The sequence below is a fragment of the Nannobrachium achirus genome (genome assembly GCF_963921795.1).
Source record: "Nannobrachium achirus genome assembly, chromosome: 5".
Lineage (NCBI taxonomy): Eukaryota > Metazoa > Chordata > Actinopteri > Myctophiformes > Myctophidae > Nannobrachium > Nannobrachium achirus.
This window is the reverse complement of record NC_137814.1, coordinates 15,153,929-15,177,501: the sequence shown is the minus strand read 5'-3', so window position 1 is coordinate 15,177,501 and position 23,573 is coordinate 15,153,929. Positions and strand designations below refer to the sequence as shown.

Here is a 23,573-nt window from a genome sequence, read left to right as displayed (position 1 = left end):
TGATTGGATATGGCCGTGCCAACTCCAACCACTCATATTGGCCTGTCTGCATGACGTTGCACCCAGAATCCGCCTCCTGGGTTTCCACGTGGTCTGCAATCAGACTCTATTGGCTCAGAGCCGCTCAGAGCCCGCCCATAGCTGCCGCTGATTGGTCTGGCCCGGGACTTTACGAGTGTTATCAACTGTGCTGGAGCGAGCCCAGATGGTAAAGCAATGCATAAGCAATGCTGCCACCATCTGGCGAAAGTCAGGTTAAACTAAACTACAACCAACATCTACAATAGAACTCTTGAAACATACAGGTTGTAGGCCTACAATTAACCTTTCCTGGATTCTTTGGATCATGAAGCAACTCCCTGTTTAGGCCACACTCTTTTGTGGTTAACAAGATTTGATGGGGGGCGCCTGCTGGCCTACTGGTCCAGGCGCATACCACTTGGGCATTGCCACATAGGCATGGATGCCTGGCGGTGTCGCCAGTTTGAATCCCGATCCGGACGACCTTTGCCGCATGTCACTCCCCCATCTCTACCCCCTTTTCCTGTCAGTCTACTGTCCTATCAATAAAGGCATAAAAGCCCCCCAAAAAACTAATCTTTAAAGAAGTGGTGCCATATTTTTGTACTTTTTCTGTTTTGTATGTGTCTATGGAGTTGACATTACTCTAATAGACCCCCAGGTGTGGTTATAATGTGCAGATTTGTCTTCCCTGTGTATGTTTGGTTACTTCCTGAAAGCTGAAAGACTGGGCCTCAAAAGGCCCAGTCGAAAAACACAGATTAAATGACATCGTAAACTCATCCCCTTCCCTTTTACCATTCACCCAACACTGTGGGTGTGGCTAACTTCAGCTGGGTCACCACCCACCTGACAACCAGGCATACTTAATGAACTGGTGTGTGTGGCCACATAAAAAACAAATTTGAACACGTTCTGTAGATTTTCCGCCAGTTTCTCTAAAACAAAACTTTTTCTACTACAGTACTCCTGTAGATCTTTTTAAAACATACACAAATCACTACAAATTATGTGTGTCATGCGATAATTATGTGCCATACCGACTGATGACATTCCATACCTATAATTTGGCATCCAATTAAATGTCTACAAGCTAGGCTGTTTTTATAATTTAGCTTCCAATTAAATGTCCAAGTAATGGTATCTGATAGACCCTAAACATGAATCACATAAGGAGCTAGGGTTCAATAACACAACGCATTTCATTTAGATAAAAATGTCACCTTTGTTCACCAATGCTTCACCAAATTAGGTGCACACGATCTTGGGAGCCATGTGACAATTAATCCCTCAAGAACAGTTTCCGAGCTGCGCTTCTGAATCTGTCAGCAGAGCAGGGGTCTTAAATATGTTTTCAGGCCAAGGACCCCTTAGTTGAGAGAGAGATGAAGCAGGGACCCCCACAACCTATAGACACCATATATTTTAGTTTCATCGTTTGACAGCACAATCATCAGTGTTTTTTGGGTTCATCTAAATGTGTGTTTCCAGATATTTAACCACATGAACCGTCAATACTTAAACTTAACCTTTCACTCTGTACTTAGTCTGCTCTTTTCCTCCCTCTACACCAAACCTCTTTGCCAAAAATAGCAGATCTACAAGCTCACAACGCCTTGCGACGCGCTGTGAGCTTGTAGCTTGTAGTTCTCAGAATATGGACGCTATAGGATTTAAGTGGTTAAAATAAAAAAGGAGAAAAAAAGTTTCTATCACACAAAGATTTGGAGGACCCCCTGTAGTAACTCTGAGGACCCCCAAGGGGTCCCGGAGCCCCTGTTATAGGCACATTTTAAGGAAAACAACAGCAGAGGGCACTGTTTTTTCCTTTTGCAGATGGGTTCCCAGATTGTGTGACAATAAGCATCAAACAGAATGTTAATATTCCATACTGTTTCACTTTCTCCCCGCCGTTTCGGTGCCGCCCCAAGCTTGGTGCCCTAAAGCCTGTCCTGGCCCTGATGACGCTCAGGAGAGAACACAACCTCAGCACCCCCCGCGGTAATCAAACCTGGGACCTTCTAGCAGTGAGGTGACAGCATATTGGCTGTGCCACTGTGTCCCTGTTTCTTATATATATATATATATATATATATATATATATATATACAGTAATATATATATATATATATATATATTTATATATTATTATTTTTTTATTTTTTATTTTTTTGCTTTGGTGGATTAATGTTATCATTACATTCTTGTGGTTCCATGGGCGTGTGTGCGTTAAATGCTTGCTTTAAATGTTGTTTATTCTTTTAATTATTATATTTAAACCATGTGGTTCTAAAATATTGTCATGGACATCGACATTAATAAGCAGGCTGTTTGTCTCAACCTAACCACCATCCCAACATATTTTGTGCCAGGGAGCCCCAATGTGTTGTCAAAATGTTTCCAAAGTATTCCACATTTCACTTCTTTGTAGAAAATAGCCGATCTAAAAGCCGATCTACAAGCCAGGCTGTTTTAAAACAGCCGATGCATATAGATTTAGTCACCTATAATCGTTTCTTTTGGCCTTGATTTCATAGACGTGGTTACTGTATTTCTTTCGCAAAATCTGGCAATACCAAATAACAGTCATAATACGAGCGTGAAAAGGGAGATATATCACCCCTGGACAGCGTGTCGGCCACCAGGGACGTGCTGGGCCCCTGATTCAGCCCGGGAAGAAGAGTTGTAGAGGCCCTCATTGAGCGCTATAGAGAGAGATCTCTCTCTATAGCGCTGCTGCTACTCAAAGATTTGCCATTTCAGATCATGACAAGTGACAAGCCAGTGGGCCATACATGAGTCATATTTTGTCGTTGTCGGATGGAAACCTTGTATGTCCAAAACGGTTTGTTTTGTATTTATCATTTAAAAAATCACACTCGTGTGAACTGAGCGGTGGTGTGTGTGTGTGTGTGTGTGTGTGTGTGTGTGTGTGTGTGTGTGTGTGTCTGCAACAGCGCCCATGTGTGGTCAGAAAAGGTTACTGCAGGCTACAGACAGACAGACAGACACGGAGACAGACAGACAGACAGACCCACACACACGGCCACGTATAGGAGCGTTGTGACCACCGCTCAAAAATGATTTAAACTAGTGAAAACAGCCGATCTACAAGCGGTGCGAGGCGTTGTGTGCTTGTAGATCTGCTGTTTTCACTACTTTTGTTCAACGGCCTTGTATGATGAAGCAAGGCTTTGCTTTGCGAAAAAAAAATGTACAAATTTGAAACTTAGAGATACGAGGGTTTATGCCCGACAGTGACGATTTACTTTGTTGGCCGCCCAGCCCCCAAAATGGAACGAAGGCCGACATTTTTTTTCTTTCCTAATGGCCGGCCTGGACCGGCGGTTCGGGAGTTGTCCCGCTTTTCCCAATGGCCAGCACGTACCTGGACGTGGTTACTGTATTTCTTTCGCAAAACCTGGCAATACCAAATAACAGTCATAATACGAGCGTGAAAAGGGAGATATATCACCCCTGGACAGCGTGGCGGCCACACAGCGCGCTAACATAAATAGCCTCCTGACACGAGGCGAGAAGCAAAGAGGTACGATTAGGTCAGAACCTTATCAAACACACATTGGAATTCTTGTGAGTTTGCTATTCTCTGCCAGCTTATATAGTTGTTGTTTTTTCCCTTTTTTTTGTACTGTAGTTGAGCTCCACTCCTCCAATATCATTCTTTAACAACTGACATTATTTCAACAACTGCCCTCCTCTTTCCCTTTTTTTCAACAGCCCCCCGCCCCCCCCCCCCCAACCCCCCCTAACCCAGAATGCCCTCTAAGCTGTTATGTGAGCATGAGCCATGTGCCAAGAGTGAGTACATTGATAAGGAGGATGGTGTGAGGGTGATGGGTGTGTGTGTGTGTGTGTGTGCGTGCGTGCGTGCGTGCGTGCGTGCGTGCGTGCGTGCGTGCGTGCGTGCGTGCGTGCGTGCGTGCGTGCGTGCGTGTGTGTGACACACTGCTGTGCAGGAGCTTGTAGCCACGAGATGAGCTGGCAAGTCACCGGGCAGTGCTTTGTACTTTAAACCAGGACTTTGAACTTGAAAAGTAAAGTATGTCAGTAATGTTAACTCTCCCCGCCTCATCGGCCCTAAGCCTAATAATGCAGTCCAAACGAAGACGGCAAAGACAGCAACATGTCCTCGTTCACCTAGAAAACATCCCGCGAGGTTAGTTTAAGCACAACTAGGTCGGCGTCTCTGTTTTGGTCGTTTTCAAAAATAGCAGATTTACGAGCTTACAATCATCGACCGTAAAAATTAATGGACAGCATTACGCAGAGGCGTCAATTGGGTATGCCAGGGTATGGCAGCTATAGCTGCCTGCTGCCATACCTTGGCTACAGGGGAAACATTTAAATGTATTTCTTTAAATACATTAATCATGCCTGTTGCTAATGGCAACATGACTGGTGTCTACGCTCTACAGTCGATAAATGAAGCCTATTTGGCAAGCGTGTGCATGCAGCCATCTTTCCACATCCTGTCCTGAAATGGATATGGGTCAATAAATGCTATTGGTTGGGAGCTTGTCAATCAAGCTAGCTATGCCCCTCCTACAGCAGAGTATTAATTTTTTCAGCATTTGATTTAGTCTTAGTTTTAGTCTTTTGAATAACACACCATTTAGTCTTAGTCCTGTCTTGGTCTTCTGAAATAGTTTTAGTCTAGTCTAGTCTTAGTCGACTAAATATCAAAATATTTTTGTCTTAGTCTTAGTCTTTTGGGATTAGTCTTTTAGGCTAAATATAACGACATAACTCTGAACAAGTCATTGTCTTCTACTGTCTGTGCAAAACCAACAAGATTTGAAAATAACAGATAAGTGCCACATCATTTTGGGTGATCCTTGACATGAAAACGTTTGAACACCTCTGACATACAGTGGCAACATACCTTTTTCAGAAAACTGTTAACACTCGCATGCCTGATGCTGCATTCACACTGAGAGAAGCCAAGCTAATGGTTTGCTTGGTAATTCAATGTATTCTATAGGCAAACCAGCTTTAAAAATTTCCAAGCTTTTCTTCCAGCTTGGGAATTTTAAAAGCTGGTTTGCATAGAGAATACATTGATGTGAATGAGGCATAAGCCTGATTTTGAGATTTAGAGGTGGAATGGGTTTGCTCAGGAAGTATTTGGAAGTACTTGGGAAGTATTTTCTGGTTTATAGTACTGAAAGTATTCCACAAGTGTTGCGCTGGGCCTACCCTCAGCGCAACACGGTCGCATTTGGAAAACAAGGAAGTGTTGGTCAAATAGAATCCATTTTCTGTTACTGCATCGTCTATTTCTCGCTTCAAATATTTTTAAAAACATTCTTGAGAGCAATGTTTAATTGTAAATGACAAATGGCTCTCATGTTGGATGTGGCACAAAATTCACGCAGCCCTAGAGCGGCAGTCGCTCTGAGCCTTCCATTAGGCATCGGTCTGTTATAGAGCGGAGTGGACATTATTATACAGAAATAATTCACAGCTGATTTCAGCGACTGACCAATCAGAATCAAGCATTCAACTAAGCCGTGTAATAAGGTTTTTTTGTTTTTTTATATAATTTTTATCCCACGATTTTGCAACCCATTTTTTCACCCAGTGCCAATTGTCTATGTAATCCTGGGCTCTGCTCTCCCTCTGCCGTGCCTGGGGAGACAACGGACTGACCTCATGCTTCCTTCAATGCATGAGTAGTCCAAGTTGTTTCTTTTCACCTGACAGGGGGGATTTCCCCGGGATGGACGTAGCGCGTGGAAGGAACACGTTATTCCAACCAGTTCCTTTCCCCTCCATCAGGCGCCCCGGCTGGCCAGAGGGAGGCATTATTGAGACCAGGATTACTGCATGTTTTTGTGAGGGTATCAACCCTAGGAGACACGGGGAGAACATGCAAACTCCACACAGAATAAGTAATAAGGTTTTTAACACTGACATGGACATTAGTCACTCAAAGTGTGACTGTAGAGGTGAACATGGTGGCCCTAATAAGCTGTCCTTCTCCTAATCATTTTAACTAGTCTTGTGCCCGGGGGGTATGCACAGTATATATGAGGGATTGAATGTAGGAGTCTCAGAAGTAATGTTGGAGAACCCAGACCGGTGCCCGTTGGGCAGAACAGTCACCAGACATCCAGTTGTGCAATATGTCTCCAAATTTGGGCATTGTTTCAGCATGCGGCTGTTACCATGGTGGCGACACTGTTTAGTACAAGTGATGTCAGCATGCTCATCTCCAAATGTGGGCATTGTTTCAGCAAGTGGCTGTTACCATGATGGATGTCAGCATGCTCATCTCCAAATTTGGGCTTTGTTTCAGCATGCGGCTGTTACCATGGTGGGGACACTGTTTAGTATCAGTGATGTCAGCATGCAGACAGATGACAGACGACGGACATCATCTCCAAATTTGGGCATTTTTTCCAGCATGCGGCTGTTACCATGGTGGCGACAATGTTTAGTATCAGTGATGTCAGTATGCAGACCTTCGGTAAAGGTTCAATGCAGTGTTGATTTCGTAGACAAAAACTACGTCGACTGCCTTCTTTCGCTGACGAAAACAAAATAAAAAACGAACATTCTCCAATTAATGTTCACCGATAAATGCTTGGGTTTTCTGTAACCCAAAAAAAAGAAGTTGGCCAAGCCCAACGAGGAACAGGATGTTCTCAAGACTTATGAGGCTGTAGATAGGACCGTTGCTATTGCTAAAACAACAACTCCAATTCCGCTGACTTTCCTATTGAAAACCCACAACTCATCCGTTCCGTCCAATAGCCGGCGGGGATCTAGGTGAGTTATAGTACGACATACTCAATATTTAATGCAGACATCGATTAATGGGAAGTTAAGTCAAAAGTCAATATTTGACTTCCTTCTCCGCCACAGAGATACTTAACCCATTTAGGCCTAGGATTATTGACTGCTTTAACTACTGAAAAATAGCAGATATACAAGCTCACAGCGCGGCACCGAGTGCCGCGCTGCGAGCTTGTAGATCTGCTATTTTTGAAAAATCACGATTTTTTTTTTTGCAAGTCTTTGAATATATCTACATAAAAGCTAACATTTGTAACTTTTAGATGGGGGTCCGTGGCCAAATACATGTAATTTTGGGGGTCCTTGACATGAAAAAGTTTGAGAACAACATGATTTAGAAGAAGCATTTAGAAGTCGGGTCAAATATCGGGTCAAAGATATTCAAAGACTTGCACACATTTTCACGATTTTTCAAAAATAGCAGATCTACAAGCTCGTATATCTGCTATTTTTCAATAGTTAAAGCATAAAATAATGGTTAAAGTGGTTAAAATTTAACGCGACTCGGGCGCGTTCCAGGTATTTGAGAGTTAAGGGTGCACCGAGTGACTTTGCAAAGAGGCTGATATGAACTGGACGTCACGTTGCAGTATTTGTAGTCAGAAGAACGCTATGAAAGATTACTGAGAATAATGGCAAACAGGAAAGATGGTATTCAGGGCATTCACGTGGCTGTACCGTAGCCAGGGGGTGTCACACCAAATCCTGGGTACAAGGATTCACCGAGGGCCCCCCATGAATGTTCTTCATAGCGGGAGGGGGTTTAACCCATTTAGACTGGGAACGCTTATTACGCATTATTTTGTGAAAAATTGCAGATATACAAGCTCACAGCGCGGCACCAAGTGTCGCACTGCAAGCTTGTAGATCTGCTATTTTTGAAAGATCGTTAAATTTTTTGCAACTCTTTGAATATTTCAAATCATTCTAAGGTTTTTTGAAAAAACTATGTTTCTATGTTTCTATGGTGCTCAAGCCTTTTCATGTGAAGGACCCCCAAAATGATCTGTATTTGGCCACGGACCCCCATCTTAAAATATTTAGTTCCAAGGACCCCCAGAAGCAAAATTTTAGTTACAAATGTTCGCTATACAAAGATTTCACACATTTTCACGACTTTTCAAAAATAGCAGATCTACAAGCTCGAGCGCAGCACTCGGTTTTCCCTATTTTTACAGTTTACAGTTTACAGTTTAGGCATTTAGCAGACGCTTTTAATCCAAAGCGACTTACAATCAGCATTTTACCCTTTAGCTATTTTTCAATAGCTAAAGGGTAAAATAATTAAGGCCCCTCCACCTTGGGCCCTGGTAACTCAGTCCCACTTTTCCCCCCCTTGTGACGCCCCTGACTGTAGCTTTGTTTCTGTTTAGGCCACAGGTTCGCTGTGAAAATAGCAGATCAACAAGCTCTGCCATCAAGGCCTGCCAACAAACATTTTAGTCGACTAAAATCACCTGTAGATTTAGTCGACTAAAATATTATGGTATTTAGTCCACTAAAACTAGACTAAAAGTAAAACATTGCAGGTGACTAAATTATGAAAATAAATAATTTTATATAACAATTAGAATTTGCTGTAAAAAATTTGCTGTCAAAATCAGGGTGTCTGTCAACCTTTCATAAAAATGGAATGAGAGATTAGTTACTAATTCACAACACTCTACTCTTACTTTCTCCGTTTCTCATGTTTTGTATAATGTCTAATAATCAAGAACGAAAGTCGAAGGTTCGAAGACAATCAGATACCGTCGTAGTTCCGACCATAAGCGATGGTAAATATCAGATCTACAAGCTTGATTGTGAGCTTGTAACTTTCCAAGTTTTTCAAATAATTGTAGTGGAGTAAAAAGCACAATATTTGCCTCTAAGATGTAGTGGAGTAGAAGTAAAAGTACTGAAAATTGGCAACATTCCAGTAAAGTAAAAACACCTCCGATATGGTACGTAAGTACATCCATCCATCTTCACCCGCTTATCTGGAATCGGGTCGTGTGTGTAACAGTTCCAACAGAAACCTCCAGTCTTCCCTCTCCTGAGCAACATCCACTTCCTCCAGGGCATACATGGGCAACTGGCGGCCCGGGGGCCACACCTTCACTTAATGCGGCCCTCAAGTTAATATCGGAATACTGATATATAGTAATAAAATTTCTTTTTTTTTGTGTCCAATGTATTTGTATTTAAGTTCATAAAGTTAACATAAGTATAACTAAATGCAATTTAAATTCAATCAAAAATGTTACATTTAAGGATTGCAATTCGAAAGTAACAAAAGATAATTCAGGATTCCAATTCAAAAGTAGCAAAAATAGCAGATCTACAAGCTCAAAACGTGTTGCAGCGCGACACGTTTTGAGCTTGTAGATCGGCTATTTTTTTGCTCGACAGTAGCAATATGCAATGTGGCCCACTGGAATGAATGTGGAAATATAGTGGCCCTCTCCATCATCTAAGTTGCCCACCCCTGCTCCAGGGGTATCCAGAGGCGTTCCCAGGCGAGTGTAGAGATGTAATCCCTCCATCTGGTAGATGGTCTGCCAGGGGGTCTCCTCCCAATGGGACGTGCATAGAAGACCTCCCTAGGGAGACATCCGTACTAGATGCATCCGTACTAGAAGCTGGCCGCTTGTATCCGCGACCTTATTGTCATGACCATACTGTAGGTGAGAGTAGGAACGAAGATTGCTCGGTAGACAGAGAGCTTTGCCTTCTGGCTCAACTCGCTCTATAATGACGGCATGGCCTCCATATGGCTCTCTGACACACACTCTCCTTTGTCGTGATATTGATGCCCTTAGAGCATACATGGGCAACTGCCGGCCCGGGGGCCACATGCGGCCCCCACCTTCACTTAATGCGGCCCACGGGTTAATACCGGAATACTGATATATTACTGATTTCAACTGTTACAATTCCAAACATGACCTGCTTTAATTCCGTTAGTCAATATTAGTAGCTTAATGACTAGTATAGTATTAAAAGATATTTTTTTTATGTCCAATGTATTTGTATTTAGGTTCATAAAGTTAACATGAGTATATAACTAAATGCATTTGAAATTAGATAAAAAATTTACATTTCAGGATTCCAATTAAAAAACAACAAAAAATTATTCAGGATTCCAATTCAAAAGAAGCAAACATAGCCGATCTACAAGCTCAAAACGCATCGCGTCGCGATGGGCTTCTTTTGTATGAGATATACTAGAATGACAAAGTAGGACGTAGCAATATGCAATGTGGCCCTCTGGAGTGAAGGTGGAAGTATAGTGGCCCTCGCCATCATCAAAGTTGCCCACCCCTGCCTTAGAGTATACTGGTGCCCGTTGGGCACCGGCCTACTCGGGAATGATGTTCTGGAAAGTCCTTGTTGAAGCGGTAAGCATCCCTGGAGAATGTGTGGAGAATGTGAGTGTAAACTGACAGTGGAAAGTGGAGCTGTGGGCCACGGCCAAATCTTTTCCGGCAGTTCTGGACAACCACCTACGGACAGACCGTGCATTGAATCTGGAGTCAGTCGATCGAAGGGTTCTCGGTGGATTACAGACATATGTACTGTGGAGTCTCGCTAGGGCACCGCCTGGCAGGCAGGCACCTCGCGAGGAGAGACGATGACATGAGGGCAGAGCCTGTAAAATAAACCCGATTGAAGGTTTTTGGATTAAGTGTATACATGTGGTGAGTTCAATACGATCTGGTGTTTGATCGGGTTGTAAAAAGGTCTAGACCACCCCTCTGCACCCGATCAGGTTTATTTAGGTGTATATGGAGAATTTAATCAGATTTATTTTAAATCTTGTTTTAACCCGATTAAAAGTGTCAACGCAGCTATTGAGGGGCGGCACTTACCTAACTTCCTTCTCAATCAGCCTGATTTGATGACGACATATGGAAATGCCCATATATGGAGGAAGACAGCCCATATATGTGTGGCTGGCATGGTTCAGACAGGGATCTCCATGTATGGGCATAAAAGGGATCGTATGTACGATGTCAGATGTGAAAGACGTCATAGGATTTTCACATAACGAACTAGAAGCAGTGCTCTTCCGAGCACAGGTCTCCACCAGGCTGTGCGTCCTGGTGGTGCAATCCTGCAAACTTTGGAAGCTAATATTAGCCAATCAGGATGGCATATGAAATATCAGACGGATCGGACTTGATCACATGACTATAGAGATACTGTGTACCGATTTGCGTGATTTTTGGATAAAATCTCAAGGAGTAATATCCAAAAATGTGTCGGCCCAAAGGTGGCGCTATAAAAGGCTTATGTGAAAAATGCAGGGCAAAGGTTTATCGTTAGCTTCTAGGGAGTGCGCTTGCAAAGTTTGAAACTGATCGGTGGAGTTATAGGTAAAACCACAAATCGGCCTGTTATAGCGCCACCATGAGGCTGATTTCAAAAATTTTAAGTGGCATTTCTTCTTCGACCTAGTGGGAACGTGTGTGCGCGATTTCATGATGATTGCACTTTGCGTTTGGGATTTGAGGCATTTTGTTCCAAACGGCTCAATCCTACAAACTTTGGAAGCCAATCTTAGCCAATCAGGATGGAATATGCAAAATCGGACAGATCCGTGTCGATCACATGACTGTGGAGATACTGCCTACCGATTTGTAGGATTTTTGGCCAAAATCTGTAAGAGTAGTGCACCAAAATGTGTTTTGCGAACATCGGCCACTAGGTGGCGCTAGAAAAGGCCCATTTAAAAAATGTAGGGCAGAGGTTCTAGATTGGCATCCAGGGAGTGTGTGTGCTCACTTTGGCAGCGTCCGGGCCAACGGCGACTGAGATTAGGTGCTCACAAACTGCGAGGACGCACGGACGCACGCACGGACGGACGGACGGACACACGGACAGAGGGGAAAACATACTCTCCCTCAGCCTTCGGCTGGTGGAGACAATAACTGAGTAAGCATGTTTGTGGTCTCACAGCATATCTCCATGGATCTCCAAATATGGGCACCAGGGGTCTCCATACATGGGTAACTGGTCCGATATACATCACTGGCCAGATGGCCAAGACATCGCGCGACCTCGCTTGTCGCCCTGAGGCGTCTTACTAGTATGGAGGGACAGCAGGACGGTGAATGGTGCAATTATGAATTCACAAAATGTGTGAAAAATATTACACTCACAAAAAGAAGTCACAATATGTGAAACGTATTCAGGGATATGCTAGATGCAGGCACACGATAGTGTGCACAAGAAATTTGGCACTGAAAGGTCCCATGGTTTGCGAGATTAGCTGCGGACACACGCACGCACGCACGCACGCAGAGACAGACCCCCTTCTAGACAGCTCGGCCCCTAGGTAATGTGTCCTAAAAAAATATTTATGAACTGTTTTATTACATCCATCTTTCTGTTTCTGTTTCTCTTTCTCTCTCCCGTAGATGTGTCCTGTTGCCCCACAACGCCGGCGTCCAACAACGCATAAACAACAAGAATAATCAACTGAAAATAAATATTAATTGCCGCTGACAACATCGGGGTGGAGATTACACACAAAAATGCTTCCTTCCACTCAGAAACAACACTCGCGTCTGCTGAAAGTGTGAGCTAACCACATTGGTAGATTAAAGCCAAACACCCTGACAAATAGAGTGAGGCAATGGCGGCTCAGCAAGGCATCAAACCCAGCCTAAGTTTAATGCACAGTGAAAGCCATGCACAGGGGCGTCACAAGGGGGACTGAGTTACTAGGGCCCAAGGTGGAGGGGCCTTAATTATTGTACTTAAGCTATTGAAAAATAGTAGATATTGTATACCGGTACAAGCTCACGGCGCTGCAAGCTTGTAGATCTGCTATTTTTGAAAAGCCGTGAAAATGTGTGCAAATCTTTGAATATATGTATTTTTTAAGGAAACATTTGTAACTCAAATGTTGCTTCTGGGGGGGGGGGGGGGGGGGTCGCTGGGACTAAATATTTTGAGATGGGGGTCCGTGGCCAAATAGATATCATTTTGGGGGTCCTTTACATGAAAACGTTTGAGCACCACTGAGATAGAAATTATAGGTTTTTCAAAAAACCTTAGAAGGATTTGAAATATTCAAAGACTTGCAAAACATTTCCAGATTTTTCCTAAATAGCAGATCTACAAGCTCACGGCGCAGCACTCGGTGCCGCGCTGTGAGCTTGTAGATCTGCTATTTTGTAATAGCTAAAGAACAAAATAATGCGTAATAACGCGTTCTCTGTCTAAATGGGTTAAACCCCCCACCCCCTCCCCCTATGAAGAAAAATCATGGGGGGCCCCCAGTGAATCCTTGTACCCAGGGCCCAGAATTTGGTGTGACACCCCTGGCCATGCACTTAAAAAAAAGAAAACTCCATGGCAACAAAGAAATGCTAAATGTTTTGAGGGCTCCGTGTCCACAAGCACCACTTCCTGGTTGGATAGGTCTCCCCGGAGCTCCTCTCAGTTAAGTAATTACCTCCCCTATGAAACACACTGTTTGGTTTGTAACTCACATTAGAGCCTGCCTGCAGCGTATGCAGTATTTCTGGGGGAAAAACACACAGTGAGTGTTTTCAGTGAGTCAAAGCAGTTCATCAAAGCTTGTATGTACGGTACAGTAATGTTCAATTACCGTTGTAATTGCATTCCTTTGAGCTATATTCTCAACTTGTGACACGACGAGGCAAATAAAGGGTTGGCAAAACAGACAATGCAAAAAAAAAAGTATGAAATTGGCTTACAATAGAACGTTTCCAACGTTTTCAGGCCAAGGACCCCTTAGTTGAGAGAGAGAGATATAGCAGGGACCCCCACAACCTTTTCATAGATTTCATATAGTTTCATTGTTTGGCAGCACAATCATCAGTGTATTTTGGATTCATGTCAATTTGTGTTTTCAGATATCTAACCTCTTGAACCGTCATTACTTAAAGATGGGGGGGACACGTAACGAAGTTTAACATTATGATACAGTAGGTCACGTGGTCTTTCTCCAAACAGTCTGAAAAGGGGGCGGGACCGTATCAGTTAGTAGTGAATGTATAATTCGCCCGTTGTACGGTGCCGCGCACAACGCCACTCGTTGTTGTTAGCTTGTAGCACCGCACGGCTATTTTCGAGAGCTGTGTGTGTGTGTGTGTGTGTGTGTGTGTGTGTGTGTGTGTGTGTGTGTGTGTGTGTGTGTGTGTGTGTGTGTGTGTGCGCGTGCGCGCGCGTGTGTGAGCGCGCGCACACCAGACACACACACAGAGCGGACATCAACCGCAGTGCTCCGGTGCTTGGAGGGGAAGACACAGCAGGGCATGGCCGGCTATAAGTGCCTCAAAGCAGCGGAGGAGAAGCCTTGGACTATCTCTGACACCTTTTTTGAAGAAGACTTTTTAGCGGTAAATAGCGGATTTTATTGCGGATTCTATATAATTTTTTTACACCTAGAACTGCTGGTTTCAAAATTTGGCTTAGAAATTCGCATTTTCACCTTGGACAGCTTCTATGGGGGTATAGTGTCAAAAGATAATGATATTCATGCTCAACTCCGCCCCCTCCCCCCATATTAGCCAATAAATTCATTTATTGCAGTTACTGTACAGAAAGTATTTAACATGGGGGTACTTCACATCATCAAAAAGATTATGCTAATTTGATAGCCTTATTTAGCTGTTTTGGGAATGACACGCCCACTTTAATATACTTGACCTTTCACACTGCTCTTTGCCAAAAATAGCCAATCTACAAGCTCACTACGCCTCGCACTTGTAGATCTGCTATTTTTGGCTAAAGTTCTCAGAATATGGATGCTAGGATTCAACTGGTTAATGAAAAAGGAGAAGAAAGTTTCTATCACAAAGATTTGGAGGACCCCCTGTAGTAACTCTGAGGACCCCCTAGGGGTCCCGGACCCCCTGTTGAAGACCCTCGCAACAGAAGATCAGTGCCATGAAAAGTTTAAAGTCAAGTCTGTTGAGTCTCAATAGAGCTCCTTCTTCAGTTTCAGGTGGGTAAGCTGCAGCAGCACTTGGGAGAGTGACCACGTGATTAACGCAGGCCTACAGCACACCAGACCGCAGTTCAAAAACAAACAGATTCCCCGACGTTTGGCCAACATGCCTCGGCGCAAATGATGCATGCTTCGACGGTCAATGCTTTGATTGGCTTGTTGTGACACACCCTCATTACATTCTTTGTCCTGATTCGCCCAGGCCTCGCCGCTTTAACTTCCTGGAAGCGTGCGAAGAAAAGTCTAAAGAAAAGAATCCGTGAAAGCATGCGAAAGAAAAGATAGCAACCGAAATTCCGCTCCTGCTTGGCCTCTCTCTCTCTCTCTCTCTCTCTCTCTCTCTCTCTCTCTCTCTCTCTCTCTCTGCGAGGACAGAGATTAAAACAAATAATAGATGGGGCCAGGCTGGATGCTACGCCGTTGGCCTGCAATGGGAAGGATTTCTCCGTTGACCTTTGGACTGAACAGTGGTGGAAAAAGTATGCACATTCTTTACTTAATTGAAAGTTTCAATACTGCAAAACAGAAATACTCCTGTTAGATTAGAAGTAAAAGTTCGGAATTCAAAATGTACTTGTTAAAGCTTGTAGATCGGCCATTTTCAAATCGCCAAGGTATAAAATAGGGCTAAAGTGGTTTATGTATGTTTTATGATATCCTACTAATAAAGGAGCAAACTCACGCTCTAACGCTCTAACGCTCTAACGCTCTCACGCTTATCTACGTTTATCTATTCACTCGCTTCAGCAACTGATCCCAAAGTTCACATGGTATTGGCCATTAGCATTATACCAACGGTGACGGAGTCCGAATTTCATTTCTCCCAAATTAAAGCTGTTTATTAGCGTTTTCTTAACCACTTCTGTTGAACTCTGCTGTCTGTTGCCAGGGTTACGGTCCGTTCCTCCAGGCCATGGGATCTGTAGCCCCACACACACACACCCCTTTCTCTCACAGTTAGGAATGTTTCTCTCTCTCTCTCTCTCTCTCTCTCTCTCTCTCTCTCTCTCTCTCTCTCTCTCTCTCTCTCACACACACACTTTCACCAGGTGCGTTTGACATATTTTGGAGCACATATCTTCAAACGGGTAAGGTTTAGTTATAATTTATATCTGAAAAGTAACTTGTAACTAATGTTTTCAAATAATTGTAGAGGAGTAAAAGTACAATATTTGGATCCCAGATGTAGTGGAGTAGAAGTAAAAGTGCTGGAAATTGGAAATACTCAAGTACAAATACCTCAAATCTGTACTTAAAGATGCAGTGCCATGATGTATTTCCCCCCTAATACGTGATCATCAGGTATTATGATTATACTAGGAGGAGGATTTTTTTTCTCCAAAAGAGTGTACAGAAATAGTTAAAATTAGGTTTTTATGTGGCCACACAGACCAGTTCATTAAGTATGCCTGGTTGTCAGGTGGGTGGTGATCCAGCTTAAGTTTCATTTTATCTGTGTTTTTGGAATGGCACTTTTGACCAACAAGTTGTCAGCCTCCAGGAAGGAATCCAAAATACAAAGGGAATACATAATTGTTCATAACAACCACACCAGGGGGTCTAATGAAGTACTGTCAACCTCCTAGACACATGAACACCAGAAAAAGAACAAAACTATGGCACCACCTCTTTAAGTACTGTACTTGAGTAGGCCTAAATGTACTTGGTTACTTTACACCTCTGAATGGGAAGGATGCCTCCGTTGACCTTTGGAGTGAGCATCATTTTGGTTTTCTCAAAGTAAGGAGGGAGAGAGAGAGAGAGAGAGAGAGACAGAGAGAGAGAGAGAGAGAGAGAGAGAGAGAGAGAGAGAGCTCCGCCATCTGGATGAGATCTGGCACGAAGCGTGCGCAGCACATGTGGTACGGTATAATTTACAGTGTTGTCATGGAGTGGCGGGTTATAAGCAACTGTTTTGCCTAGCAACATTCATGGGAAGGTGGAAGGGGAAAATGCAGCGCTGGCAGGTAATGGGAATATTTTAATACTGTGAGACATCAACAGTTTATGTGTTCCGTCGGCAGTTCCAGGCTTCGCCGAAAAACCTTACGGACGGTTTGCCGAATAAAATTCACCCGGGTTTATGGTTTCCGATGATATACTGTACAACCGCTCAAATAATATAGGGGCGATAAAATAATAATGAAATTGTTTCTTTCTTTTTTTACGGTATAAAATGTAAAGATGTGCTTAGACGATCATAGGTAATGGCATACTGGTGGTGAATACAAGTAGAAAAACACATGCTTATATTTACAGTCAAGACCAATTCGAGCTAAGATAAGCTGCATGCACACGCTCAATATCATACCTTCATCGACCTAGCTCTTTGATACATTGCATTTTATAATAAACATTGTTTTTGTAGTCGCCGTAGTTATGTTTTCATGTTACTTCTATTACGCCTACATACTGTACAACTCGTCCCTCTGGCTTATGAGTCTATAATATTATAACCATCCAATTACCATGTGGGTTATAAACTAGAGTATTAATTAGCCATTTACAACCATGGTTTATAATGTACCTGACTTTCTGACCTATGGGATCTGTAACTGGCCAGTTTCAATGCTCCAGTCCTTGTTGGTGTGGTTAGACTGGGATCAAATCACTTTGCCGGTTGCTGATGATTACAAATGACTGGCTCTGGAAAGCAAGCTCTAGACTGGATCACACTGGTAAATAGTAAAATGTCACTTTAGATATCTTCAACTACTTCAACTTCAGCTACTCCCCGCGAGCCACTGGTCAGTATGTTGCGCTGGCTTACCTCTGGTTCAGCCAATCACAAGCCGCTGCCGACATCTCATCTCCTATGAACACGAAATTGTTTCCGTAGCCGCTGCCTTGTTAAGCCTCTATCATAGTTCAAGGTGAAGAGCTCACCTTGGTGTAGTTTTCTAGCCGTCACCTACAAATGTATAACAAATTCTAGGTGATAGCTAGAAAACTACAAGGCGGTGAGGTGATATAGCTCTTCACCTTGCACTATGATAGAGGTTTAGTCTATGGGAGCGACACTGTGAGACTCGGCGTCGTTCATCAGCCCACTCGGAAATGCATCATGAGGAAGTGGAGCAAGTGGAGAACTTCCGCTACAGTGCGTCTTTAATCCAATGCAGATGCCTTCCGTTTTCTAACGGAAAATAGAAATAGGACTTTGCGCATATGGTCTTCAAATATACCCCGGCAGCTGTTAGTATAGCTACTGTATACCGGATCGGCCCACCCCAGCAGTAACTAAGTACATTTATTTACTCAAGTAGGCCTACTGTACTTAATCACAATTTTGAGGTATTTGTACTTTTTTACTTCTACGCCACTACATCTTGAATCCAAATATTATACTTTTACTCCACTACAATTATTTGAAAGCTTTAGTTACTATACTTTGCAGATATGAATTATAATATTACAAAACTCACATTAACCACTTTAACCATATTTTACACCTAGGCTATTTGAAAATCTACATCTACAAGCTAGATATTTGACCTGAGAAGCATTTTTTTTTCAAGTAAAACACATTTTGTTGTACGAGGGAATCAACGAGTGAGTTTTTTAAATCTAAATTTCGCCAAATTGTGGTGCAAAAACCAAGTGCGATTAAAATGCGTAAATGTTTTTAATCACGTTAATTTTCTGTAATTAATTAATCGCAATTAATCAGTTAAAGTCCCAGCCCAAATATATATATATATATATATATATATATATATATATATACTGTTTAGTGCTTTTCCCACCACTGCACCCCAGTGAGGCACAGAAAAAAACAACAACAAAACACTTTGTCAGAATCAATTCACTGTCAAATACTGATTGCGGCACCGTTTGTCCAAGAGCTTATTGGCATTTTTGGTTCCGCGCTATCAGGAAGCGTTACCAAATTGGCAGCGGCTCTCCGCTGCCAGATGCTAGACTAGAACACTGGTGCAATTTGTCCATTTCCTTTTATCAGCTAAATCCGTTAGGCTTCGGCAGGTCTCACATCAGAGATGGATCTCTGGACGTCTTTTAAAAGGATTCCCGGAAAAAACTATTTCTACCTGTCTTTTATCAGCATCGAAATGTGAAGCACATTGCAGATCATCCCTGCTACCTGACTGACTGCATGGTGATTACAACAGCGGCTCAGACTGTTTGGCTCGGCTATTATTGGAGACGTCTGTCTGAGGATCCATGTGGTTAACATGATTACAAGATACATGTGGTTATGCCCCGACAATGTGTAACAGTTTAGACCGCCGGCTGTGAAGCAGTGTTGTTTTTGACAGCAAATTTTGATTTAGTTTTTAGTCATAGTCTTTTGAATAGTGTCATTTAGTTTTAGTCATAATTTAGTCACCTGAAAAGTTTTAGTTATGGTCGACTGAATATTTTATGGCGACTAAATCTACAGTTGATTTAGTCAACTAAAATGTATTTTGGCAGGCCTTGATGGCATATTGTAATGACTGATTTTACACTTGGTTGTGTGCTGAAAATAGCCGATATATGCGTCGCAGCCACAACACCTGAGAGCAACCAAACATAAAATGACTCTCTTCTCCACTAGTCCCTCCCTAACGTTTTAGTCTAGTTTTTATTTTGTTGACGAAATTGTCAATATATTATATTTAGTCTTAGTTTTAGTCATCACAGCTTCGTTTTTATTTCGTTTTCGTCAGTGAAAGAAAACACAGTCGACAAACATTTTTCGTCATAGTTTTAGTCGACTAAATCAACACTGCTGTGAAGTACGCTATACTTCCAGGGGTGGAAAGTAATCCCTTTCCAAAATGGCCTCTTCACAGTGACTATAAGTCATCATTAATACCTCTGCATCTTCACTTGAGTAATTATTTATTCAGCATTTGAGCCACGGACCACCATTTGATGACGAGATGCAGCCTTTGTCCACAACTCCATACTGTATTGATGTGGTACCAGGCCAACGTTGATCAAAAATACAATTCTTCTACATTCTCTAATTGTGTAGACTTTACTGTAAATTAAGTAATGCAGATGATTAACATAATTTAACTCTTGAGAGCGTAAAATAAAACCAATTTTTATGCTCTCAAGAGTTGAAGATCTATAAGGTTCAACTCTCCATCATTTAGCCGGAGGACCACCACCTGGAACCCCCTCAACGACCAATGGTGGTCCCTGGACCACTGGTTGTGAGAACCATTGCTTTAAAGGATTAGTTCACCTCCAAAATGATTTTTTTTTCCCCCTATTGATTACGCACACCATGGACACTCGAGTTAAAAAAAAATCTATGGTGGTACATTTATTGTAATCAAATTATCGTCTTAGGAATGCGACAAATACAAAAATATATTATTGAACTCAAGCCTCCATGATGTGAGTAATCAATAGAATTTTTTTCATTTGGGGGTGAACTACTCCTTTAAAGGACAACTTTAGTGTTTTACAACAAGGGTTCATATTTTAGATTGTAATTTAAGAATATAAAAGATGAGTGTTAAAATTATTTCATTTACTTCTTTCTATGGTTTTAGAGATTCTTATTTTAGTGTTTGGGGGCATGCGTACAAGTGGCTAAATATGTCATTTTACACAGAATAAGCCCATTCCCAAGATACAACGAAACCTTTCATGGTTGGATGTGACTTATGGGGGCTTGAAGTGTTACTGTAAATAGCAATAAAGAAACTGCTGGCTTATTGTGTCTAAAAATACATATTTAGCCACTTGTACGCATGCCTCACATTTTAGCTCTAATTACAATCTAAAATATGAACCCTTGTTGTAAAAAAAACAAAGTTGTCCTGTAATACACCTACTAGGTCCGACTAACAGTGCAGCTGTTAAAAAAAGAAAAAGAAAAATCTCTACAGCATCAATAAAATATCTCTGTTAGCACACGCGGAGACTGTAAAATATGCTCGTGCTAACGCTCACATACACAAGCACACACACACACACACACACACACACACACACACACACACACACACACACACACACACACATACACACACACACACACACACACACACACACACACACACACACACACACAACCACACAAAAAACACCCGCGGACAGGAATTCCGTCATGCATATTTGGGATGTTCAGACTCTTACCTCACAGGACTGGATGCAGTGAACACGCAGAGGGTCAGGGTGCCACCTCAGCCTCCCCGTACACACGATACTCTGGAGAGGAAGACCATAAATACGCCACATAACACAGCAGTCATTCAGCAGCCGTGTAAAAGTACATTCCGTCGTTGTCGGGCGGAAACCTTGTATGTCCCAAAACCGTTCGTTTTGCATTTATCGTTTTAAAAATGATTTAAACTAGTGAAAACAGCCGATCTTACAAGCACACAACGCCTCGCGGCGCAAGGCGTTGTGTGCTTGTAGAACTGCTGTTTTCACTACTTTTGTGTGACGGCCTTGTGTGATGAAGCAGGGCTTTACTTTGAGAAAGAAAGTACAAATTTGAAACTTGGGAGATACAAGGTTTCCACCCGACAACGACGATTTACTACAGTACCTAAGCACAACTTTGAGGTATTTCTGCTTTACGTGAGTATTTCCAAACTCCAATACTTTTACGTCTACTCCACTAGATCTCTGATCCAAATATTGTACCTTTTTTCTTTCTTTTTAATATATTTCTATGCCACAATTTTTGTAACCCATTTTTCACCCGGTGTCAATTACTGTATCTAATCCTGGTTGCTACACTCCCTCTGCCAACCTGGGGAGACAACGGACTGACCTCATGCTTGAGGAGTCGCTTCTTTTCACCTGACAGGGGGGAGTTTCCTCGGTTGGACCTAGCGCGTGGAAGGAACACGTTATTCCAACCAGTTTCTTTCCCCTACATCAAGCTGGCTAGGGGGGGGGGGGGAAGCAGTATAGAGACCAGGATTACTGCCTTTTCGCCAACCCCACCAGCTGATGACACGGAGGAGAGAACACGCCCCCATTAACGCCCACAGCGTCCCCGGCGGGAATCAAACCCAGGACCTTCTAGCTGTGAGGCACTACTGACTGCGCCATTGTGAGTGTGAGATGAGGTGTGACTGACTGAGTGACTGACTTGACACACATGAGCTGCAGGTTTTCATAGTAAATGATAAATAACAATAAAACACCCATTAACCACTTTAGCCCTATTTTACACACAGGCTATTTGAAAATAGATAATCTACAAGCTCACAATGTTACAATAAATGTACCCCCATTGATTCCGGATGGGAATCAATTGGGTTCCCTTCCGGAATCAATGGGGTAAATTTACTATAATCAATTTTTTGTTTTAGGAATGCAACAAATTATTGAAAAAAAAAAGAAAAAAAAGCTGTATCAGTGGTGCTCAAACCTTTGTCATGTCAAGGACCCCCAAAATGATATTTATTTGGCCACCGATCCCCATCTCCAAATATTTTGTTCCAGGGACATCCCCAGAAGCAAAGACAGTTGAGACAGTTGTATTTTGAATTGAATTTTCAAGATTTTTCATATACCTTCTGCCTAAAAAAATAACAGGGGGGAAAAAATATGACCACCGTGTTTGGATGTTAAAAAAAAAGGTGGAGGAAAAAAAGGAAAAAGACAAATTGGCCGCGCTCGTTAATAAAACAAATGAAAGAATGATTGTTTGATGTTTTTCTTTTTCTTTTTGTGAGACTTGAGGGTTCTGGATGGAATCCCTTTGAGGATCAAGATTTTTTTTACTGAAATGAAGTTTCTGTATCAACGCCATTCCTCCTACAGTTCTAGAGGATCACACTGTACCAACCAGCCTGATACCACTGATCACAATCTGCGGAACAAGACCTGGTCTGCAGGCAGGGGCGTCACAAGGGGTAGGAAAGTTGGACTGAGTTACCAGGGCCCAAGGTGGAGGAGCCCTAGTAACTTTAGCTATTGAAAAATAGCAGATATACAAGCTCGCAGCGCGGCACTTGGTGCCGCGCTGCGAGCTTGTAGATCTGCTATTTTTGAAAAGTCGTGAAAATGTGCGCAAATCTTTGAATATATGTATTTTTTTAGTGAACATTTGTAACAAAAATGTTGCTTCTGGGGGGGTCCCTGGAACTAAATAGTTATATATATTATATATATATATATTACGTATTATTTTGTGATATACAAGCTCACAGTGAGGCACCGAGTGCCGCGCTGCGAGCTTGTAGATCTGCAATTATTATTATTTTTATTTTTTTAAACCTATGTTTCTATGTCAGTGGTGCTCAAACCTTTTCATGTGAAGGACTCCCAAAATGATATGTATTTGGCCGCGGACCCTCATTTCAAAATATTTTGTTCCAGGGACCCCCCAGAAGCAAAATTGGAGTTACAAATGTTCGCTTAAAAAACACATATATTGAAAGATTTGCACACATTTTCACAACAAAAAAAATAGCAGACATACAAGCTCACAGCACGGCAGCTGCAATCAAATCTCAAATCCACCAGACTGCAGGCCCAGGGTCTGTTTGACAGCACTACCATCAGTGCATGCTGTTGGATTCACGTTAACTCATTCTTAGCCAAATCGCCTTTCATCGCCATTTTGAGGACGCCAAACCGTGCCAGATCGCCAAACGTCGCCTTGGGGATCATTTTCGGATTATTTTGGTATTTTTTTGACATTTTTTGAGCTATAAATGACCATTCTAGCTTCATATAAGCTTCAGCAAGGATTTTGCGATGGAAGTGACGTCATCGCCGGAAACCGGAAATCGAGCGTGTCAAACATGTACACAAACATATATTTTTACATTGGAAGCCATTA

At 42.4% G+C, this 23,573-nt stretch overlaps 1 protein-coding gene across 1 annotated transcript in view; it reads right to left on the bottom strand.

Moving 5' to 3' along the window:
- The window catches only part of pappa2 (pappalysin 2), a gene marked incomplete at both ends in the record, with an annotated part of 196,915 nt that overhangs the window by 17,922 nt on the left and 155,420 nt on the right, over positions 1–23,573 (bottom strand). The window contains one exon of the mRNA XM_080725573.1: positions 20,906–20,977. Coding sequence (XP_080581699.1) covers positions 20,906–20,977 — 72 coding nt within the window. The remainder of the gene's footprint in view (positions 1–20,905; positions 20,978–23,573) is intronic.